General features: G+C 37.5%; 1 protein-coding gene across 2 annotated transcripts; it reads left to right on the top strand.

Annotated features, from left to right (window-relative positions):
• The first annotated feature begins 453 nt into the window (after positions 1-453).
• Positions 454-7,148, top strand: LOC118039143 (GATA transcription factor 26). Of its 2 annotated transcripts, XM_073405041.1 has the most exons (9): positions 454-695; positions 975-1,030; positions 2,416-2,787; positions 3,401-3,830; positions 4,175-4,247; positions 4,536-4,639; positions 5,041-5,227; positions 5,337-5,457; positions 6,014-7,148. In XM_073405041.1, the coding sequence occupies exons 1-9, from the start codon at positions 685-687 to the stop codon at positions 6,319-6,321; spliced, it is 1,662 nt and encodes a 553-aa protein (XP_073261142.1). In that variant the 5' UTR covers positions 454-684; the 3' UTR covers positions 6,322-7,148. The 2 variants fall into 2 exon arrangements, with proteins under 2 accessions (XP_073261142.1, XP_073261146.1); XM_073405045.1 differs by lacking the exons at positions 454-695; positions 975-1,030 and adding an exon at positions 1,071-1,455.
• The last annotated feature ends 593 nt before the right edge of the window (positions 7,149-7,741 follow it).

Here is a 7,741-nt window from a genome sequence, read left to right as displayed (position 1 = left end):
TATATTTTATGAGGTTTTGAGAAGCATATTCGGTACATCCAAACCAAGAAAAGAGAAAAAGTCTATAGTCAATGAATACCATACAAGCAATAATATTCACAAGGGTATGAGTAAGAATGAATATAATTGTTTTTTAAAATAATTTTTATTTGAAAATATATTAAAATAATATATATATATATATTAAATTAATATATTAAAATGATCTAAAAATATTAAAAAATATAATTTTAAATAAAAAACATAAATTTATATATATATAAAACACCATTTAGAAAACAATTCCAAACTGCTATTCTACCATTTTACAATTTAAGGTTAAAAAATTAAGTACTTTCTTACACTATATATATAAAAAAAAAACTAAACCTATTAATAAACATAAAAACAAAATAAAATAAAGCAAAAGCAAAGAAAGCTCCCCATCATCATTTACATAAACAATATTACAACAACAACAACAACAAAGAGGTCATATACATAGACAAAAACACACGCACCTCTTCTCTCCTTCTCTCTCATTTTTCACCTTCCTCTTTTATTAGATTCCTCTAAATGGTCTTTTCTCTTCTTCATTGGATTGTACAGATTCCCAGCTGAAAATACTCTTCCATTTCCTGCTAGATTTTTTTCTTTTCTTTGCTGTGTTTGTTTCATTTTTCTTTCCTCCTTCAACTGCAAGACATGGTGATGATGTATATATTATAGAACTCTTTCTGGGTTTCCTGGCTTTTACTTTCTTTTGCAAACACTGTTTTCTGGGTTTTCTGCAAAATAGCCTTATATACCCAAGAAGCACTCATGTATGCCTCATAAGGCTTGAATATAAAGAACAAATTTATACAAAGTTTTGATCTTTTCTACAACTGTTTTTTTTTTTTTTTTATATATATATAAATTGAGTTTTAATCTCTCTCTCTCTCTCCCCTCTCTTGTAAATTATTTTCTTTGAATTTTAATTTTCTTGACTCAAGGAAAAAAGAGAGAGATATGGGCAAGCAAGGACCTTGCTGTCACTGTGGAGTTACAAGTGAGTTCTTGTTTCTCCTTTTTTTTTTCTTGTAAAAACTTGGATTACCATTGAGTTCACTTTTTGTTTTCCCTTCATTATATATTCTTGTAATTGATTTTGTATACATAGAACTATAATTGTATCATTGAAATAGAATGGCTATGACCAACGAGGAAGAGATTACACGGACAGACACAATAAATTGAGAACACTTGCTGTTCTGTTTGTTTATACATGGATTCTGAACAACGGGTGTCTTTTGTTTCTTTGAACACATCATATACTCATCTGCTTCTTGTTTTCAACTTGTTATTGAATCTACAAACCCTGCACTCTTATCTCTTGTTTGGTTTTTTGACCGCTCCAACAAAGCTCGAACATATCACATCACCGCAAATTGGGTTTGGAGTCTGTTGAATACAGGGGAACTACATGTTTGAGCAGTATGCCTTCTTGTTTCTGTATAGGATTTTATTGAGACCAAATTCCGAGTCAAAGTGTATCGTTTTTCTTTGCAGAACTTAATGATCCAATGGAAAATGTACTTCCTTGGCATGTCCTATTAAGTTAATCATGTCTATTGAGTTCTTGACTGACTTCTTGTTGTATTCTTTTCTCTTGGGTTGCATTTCTGCCAAGCTTTGCCGCTATCAAATTTATTCTTGTACATTTTTTGGGTCTTATACTGCTTAAGCTCTGAAACAATTCAATTCAGTTCACGTGAAACATATATCTCCATTATTTTGCCCTGTAATCTGCTCTAAAGTCTGAACTTCCAAGTGATCAAACAATTCCTTTATTGTTCCATTGGACTTTGGTCATTGTTTGGGTTACATTTGTTGGGAGTGCAATGGTCCTACGCGTAAACTCCAAAGAAATGAGTTCATCTCAAGTTTGCTGCAGCTTGAACTCCTTTGAAGGAGCTCAACTTATGCTGCTTGGCTATAGCTAATGTCTTGTGGTTTGTCAACCATTATTGACGGATTAGCTGCTGTGAGGAGGCAATCACATTGTGGACCTGAGTTTTCTTGTATATAAAATAGAGTCAGCAGTGTCCATCAGAGCCTTTTCTGGTTTGAATGGCTGGACTTGCTCTTATGTAGTCTCCTCATTCCCATCATTTGAAGCATTATGAGCTGCTCGCATGTGATTCATTCTCAGAAGAGAGACACAGCCAGACAATACCACCACATTAATGCGCGCGTGCACACACACATATATTTGCTAAGTTTTATTCCTTAAATGCATGAACTTCTAGCCTAGTCTGTTTGTTGTGTCAAGTTTTGGATGAGAAATATTTTCTCCTTGGTTTATTTATATTAATTTAAAATGCTTCTCCTATCAATTTTGTGGATAAACTTGTTTAACATGCATGTGTGTTGCTGACAACTATCTTCCAACAGGCACACCTCTTTGGCGCAATGGGCCTCCTGAGAAGCCAGTTCTGTGCAATGCATGTGGATCACGATGGAGGACAAAGGGAACACTAGCAAACTATACCCCTCTCCATGCCCGGGCTGGCCCTGATGATTATGAGGATCACAGGGTCTCTAGGTTGAAGAGTATATCTATGAACAAGAACAGAGAAGTGAAACTGCTCAAAAGAAAGCCAAATTATGATCATAGGGTTGCTGAAGGTGTTGCTCTGGATTACAACGAAGGTTATAGAAAGGTTGTAGATGAAGACACTAGTAACAGGTCAAGTTCTGGGTCAGCCATATCCAACTCAGAGAGTTGTGCACAATTTGGCAGTGCAGATGCAAGTGATTTGACAGGTTGAGCACCCACTAAGATCAATCTTTGTTCTGTGTTTTGATTGCTCAAAAGAGAATGGCTCTCAAATAATGTGATTGTTTACCTTGTGTTAAATTGAGTGGATTAGTTGCATATCTAGTTCACTTGAATGCTGTGCTTGGTATAAGAAAGTAATGAATTCTGGAAGCAGCTTCAAATTTATAGGAAATGAAAAAGAAGAGAGGTTATCATAGTACTGTCTATGTGCAGCAAGGTACATCTCATAAGAATGTCACTCTGATTTTCTGAATAAACAGAAGCGACTTCCTTGCTTTTCTAGGATGCTAGCATACTGGAAGCTGGCTGCTATGATACTTTATCTCACTAAAGACGTAATACTATGGTATTATGGTTGACGCCTCTTTTAGTGGGGCTAGTGATGCGTGGGAGTGTGACTGGAGCCAAACTAACCAATTTGCTCAGTACTTTTGCTCCGCAGTTTTGGAACCAATATGCTTGGTACTCGTGGCTTTCTATCACTGACTGAGTTTTATAGGGGACAGTGACTTAATTTAGAAAGGTTTATGCAGTGTTTTGTGCTCTCATCATGCATGGTGGTATTGACTTATACATGTATTCTCGTTCTTTCTTCAGGTCCAGCCCAATCGGTTGTGTGGGACTCCTTGGTACCTTCTAGGAAGAGGACCTGTGTCAATCGGCCAAAGCAATCTCCAGTTGAGAAGCTTACAAAAGATTTATACACTATTTTGCATGAGCAGCAGTCGTCATGCTTCTCTGGCTCTTCAGAAGAGGATTTGCTTTTTGACAACGAAACTCCAATGGTTTCTGTTGAGATAGGACATGGAAGTGTTCTCATTAGACATCCAAGCTCAATTCGAGATGAGGAATCCGAAGCTAGCTCCCTTTCTGTCGAGAACAAACAATACTCGACAAATGAGGCCTATTCCCATCCTGTGATCCTTCCTGTACATAGTGAAAACAAGAGTGTCAATATGGCATATCCTATTACTGTAAAAACTAAGAACCTCAGCGGACAAGGGATGCAGCAAGAACAACTTAATAGGTAACTCATCCACGCATGTTTTCGAAACTTTGAAAGGCATTCTTCTTTAATATATGGAACAAGGATAGAAACTCAGTGTCAGTGTCAAACCCGGATATGATGTTTTTCTATCAACATCACCTCCTAATGATTAAAATTCAAGTGTACATATAAATACAGGCAGGGGTAGGTTTCAGCGTGGATAGAGAATATTCTCAAAATAAGCTGATGAGTGGGTTTGATCAGAGGTTTACATTTCAGACTACTACTAGGATCTAGGGGGTATTGGAATGGGAAAGAAGTGAGAGTACATTGGTAACTGTTACTGTACTGGTGGTTCATTGTTCAACTGTTTGGAATTTCAGGGACAAGTCTCCACATGAAAATGTACACATCCTGGGAAGTCATAATTCACCACTTTGCAGTGTTGATTTGAATGTAAGTTGCATTTTTTCTCTCTCTGTATCTATCTCTTGTCATCACTAATCACACGTGGCTTTTTTGTTAAGTACATGCCACTCAATTTCTTGCACAGACCGAAATTTCAAGGTTTACTGTCTTCTTTTTTCTAATCATTTTTTAATGATCTCCTACACTTCCCCCACATCTATTTAATCCTCTCATGGAGTGAACCAAAGTCTCAAATGTTTAGATATGTGTGGAACAGATATTCTTTAATATCATTCCCCTTGTGTGCATATCATGATTCTGCTCATGGTTGTGTAGGATATTCTTAACTTTGAGGAGTTTGCAAGACACTTGACAAATGAAGAGCAGCAGCACTTACTAAAATATCTACCTCCACTTGATACTGCCAAACTTCCCAACAGGTTAGCCTTATGCCTTGTTTAATATATTTCTAAGTGTTTAATATGGTGGGAAATGAACACTTTTGCAATTAGGAGACACAAGGCTTGTATTTGCTGTCAGTTGCCATTTGATTTTATCTATTTTTCTTTTCAAAAAAATCTGTATTCATTAGCCGTTCAAGTCAATCATTGCATTTGTCAATATCATCATGAACCTGATAGCATTTGCATTTATAACCAAGCCTTTAGTGTGCCAAGCATGGATTAGAGTGGGGTCAGTTCACTGAAAAATGATATTAACACCGTTTGCCTTTGTTGGTGTGTGATTATGTGTTGTGCAAAGTATTCTATCGCCCCTTGTTCAATCTCAACTGAAATATACTCAATCCAAGATTGATCATGATTTATTGTTGTCTTTGCAGCATCAAAAGCATGTTTGATAGCCCACAATTCAAGGAAAACATAAATTGCTATCAGCAACTGCTTTCAGAAGGAGTCTTTGATCTCTCCTTCTTAGAAGCAAAAACTGAGGACTGTAAGACTTTGAAAAGGCTTACACTGTCCAATTTGTCAAAGTCCAAATGGGTGGAGCGTTATCATCTACTCAAGGTTTGCATTGATCTTTTTAAAGGGGGAACATTGTTGCATGAAAACATCAATTCCTCGGAAGGTGGACATGTGATTTTAATTGCTCATTGCCTTCTCCTTTTGGCTGCAGAAGTGTAAAAATAGCACTGGGAAGTCTCTTGTTGGAAAGGGACCAAATCCAAATGTTGTTGCATCGAGTAATTTAGTTGGTGCCAAAAGATCACGTGACAACCTAAGTCAGAAGTTTTCAGGTTAGCAATATACTCATCTTGGATGTATTATCCAGCAAGTTGATCTTTTCTATTATTTTTCTCTTAGAAGCAAATGACTACTAATGGTGACATTGAATCTGAAAGTTTAATAACTAAATTCTACTTCTAAAAGCTAAGAAAAAATTGTTAATGGGAGAGGAACATGCTAATACAAATAGGCATACAAAATCAATTTTGTGCTGATGTTGGCCGCTTTCTCTTATATTGAACTGTGGTAACAGAGATGTATCAAATCCTTCTCGTCATATGTAGAAGTTCATTTTAATCAGAACAGTGTTTGTTAAAGAGCACATATAGGGAGCACATGTATATTTTCACTCATTGAAACATGCCGACCACGAGTAGAAATTGCATGCTTCCTGGACATAGTTAATTCTGAGAATCCCCCTGGAGATATTGCAAGTTAGCCACCACCAGCATGAGTGGTGAAAGTTAAGAGTGATTGTCTTCCATGGACATCACTTCTCTTGTATGGAACCACTTTTATGATATGCTTTGCAACTATTCTCATAAGCTTGTTTTTGTCTACTCTCAGAAGCAAAGTCAATGAAGAGCCCCAAGAGGATTGTCATGAAGGCTACCTATGAGATCAAAGAACTCATAGACAATGATGGTTCTTGCTTTAGTCCAAGAAGCCTATTTGCCTTGCCTCCTGATGGCAGTTCCCTCATGCTGGATTCTCTCCATTTTGTGGATGAAAGTTCTGATCAGGACCTGCTGCTGGACATACCATCCAATGGTTCATTTGCACAGGCAGAGCTCCTTTACCCAACTAATAATAGTTTTGGCCAACAGGCTAGCACTAGTAGTAGCTCGATATACCCGCACCTAGGCTGCCCGTAACAATGTTGGTTATATTGATACTTTTAATCACTAGGGCCAGATAGATGCACCTTCTGCTGAATCAGGTGACTAGGTTAAACATGTTTTGCAATGCCAAAACCAGCAAGTCTGTGAATGAGGTTTGATGGTTGCTGTTTTTTCCCTTGATTATTTTGAACTTGGTATGCTAAGAGATCGACTCCTGGTGGGTTTTTGTATAGGTTGACAACAGATTGTAATATATGGCTAAAAAATGCATAGCAGCTGGTGATTTCAAGAGTTATATATGCAATTGTAGCTGTATTGTTTGAGATATCCATTCAGTGGTTTGCTTTCTTACTCACCAACACTGAGGGAGTAAAAACCGAAAGAAAAACAGGAGGATTGGCTTTCCGGGATGCATGAGAGGAAAGTAGAATAGCTTTTGTACTTGCCTTTTGGAGGATGCCTACCTGGTGCTACTGGCCCGTCCGCATCTAAACTACGTGTTCCATACTCCAACCGACCACCAAAGGATAGAAAGAGAAAGGAATATACATCCACGATGGGATAACGTTTTTGAATGTGATGAGGAGGAATCAAGAGGACGCATTTTTGTCTTTGAATTGGACTACTAGGTGCAATGCTATTTGCTTAAGACCAACTTTGATCACTGTGATTGGTTGCGGGAAAATTTGAAGCCTGTCGCTTTTCTGTCTTTGTAATCGGGAATAAGTCAAATTCTAGAGAATTTGATTTCGTATCATGTTCAAGAGATTGCTAGTTGAGCAATCCTGTGTTAGTTTCAATCACTGTGGACTTCGCCTACCTTTTTGAGTTGTTTGCTGTTTCCCATTGGGTATTTGAAAGGATATTTTTTTCTTTGTAGGCTTGTATCATGTTGATGTTCGGTTTGGTTGGCAAGAAGAGAGAGGAATCGAATGAAGTCATGATTCCAATGGCTATGGTTGAAAATGAAATCGCTTCAGAAGTTTCAAGTGTTTTACGAAAATAGTTCTCAATAATTGCTTACAATCTCTATCTTGATGTGTTCTAAACCCAGCAAACTCCGATTGCTTGTAAAAACTAATAGCTCACACTGTCATTCTCGTAAATTGATAGGAGAGCAAAGTTGGGGAGCTCTTGTTGAAATGCAATGGAGACTGAGATGGGAGCACATGAACTCATTTAAGGGCCCCTATGCTTAGCTAAGGTAGCGGCATCAAGCATTGCTGCCCTGCAAAGTTGGGGAGCTCTTATGAAACCATTGATCGCTATACTAAGGCCATATAGTTTCTTTCTCCCAGGGAGGCAGAAATATAGAAATATCCATACCTAGGTTAAGAATCACAAGCTGCAGTGTTTACAGTCACAGAAGGCACCCTCCTTCCTATAGCGGCACTGCCATTGAAGCAAATGAAAGAAGACTCTAGAAGTCAACGTTGTCCATCCAAAGCATGTA

The sequence above is a fragment of the Populus alba genome, chromosome 1 (genome assembly GCF_005239225.2).
Source record: "Populus alba chromosome 1, ASM523922v2, whole genome shotgun sequence".
NCBI lineage: Eukaryota > Viridiplantae > Streptophyta > Magnoliopsida > Malpighiales > Salicaceae > Populus > Populus alba.
This window is presented reverse-complemented; position numbering and strand designations above follow the sequence as displayed.

Coding starts and splice junctions, on each gene's coding strand:
- LOC118039143 (XM_073405041.1), top strand. Junction 4,248..4,535: donor TTTGCAGTGTTGATTTGAAT/GTAAGTTGCATT, acceptor ATGGTTGTGTAG/GATATTCTTAACTTTGAGGA. Junction 4,640..5,040: donor ACTGCCAAACTTCCCAACAG/GTTAGCCTTATG, acceptor TTGTCTTTGCAG/CATCAAAAGCATGTTTGATA.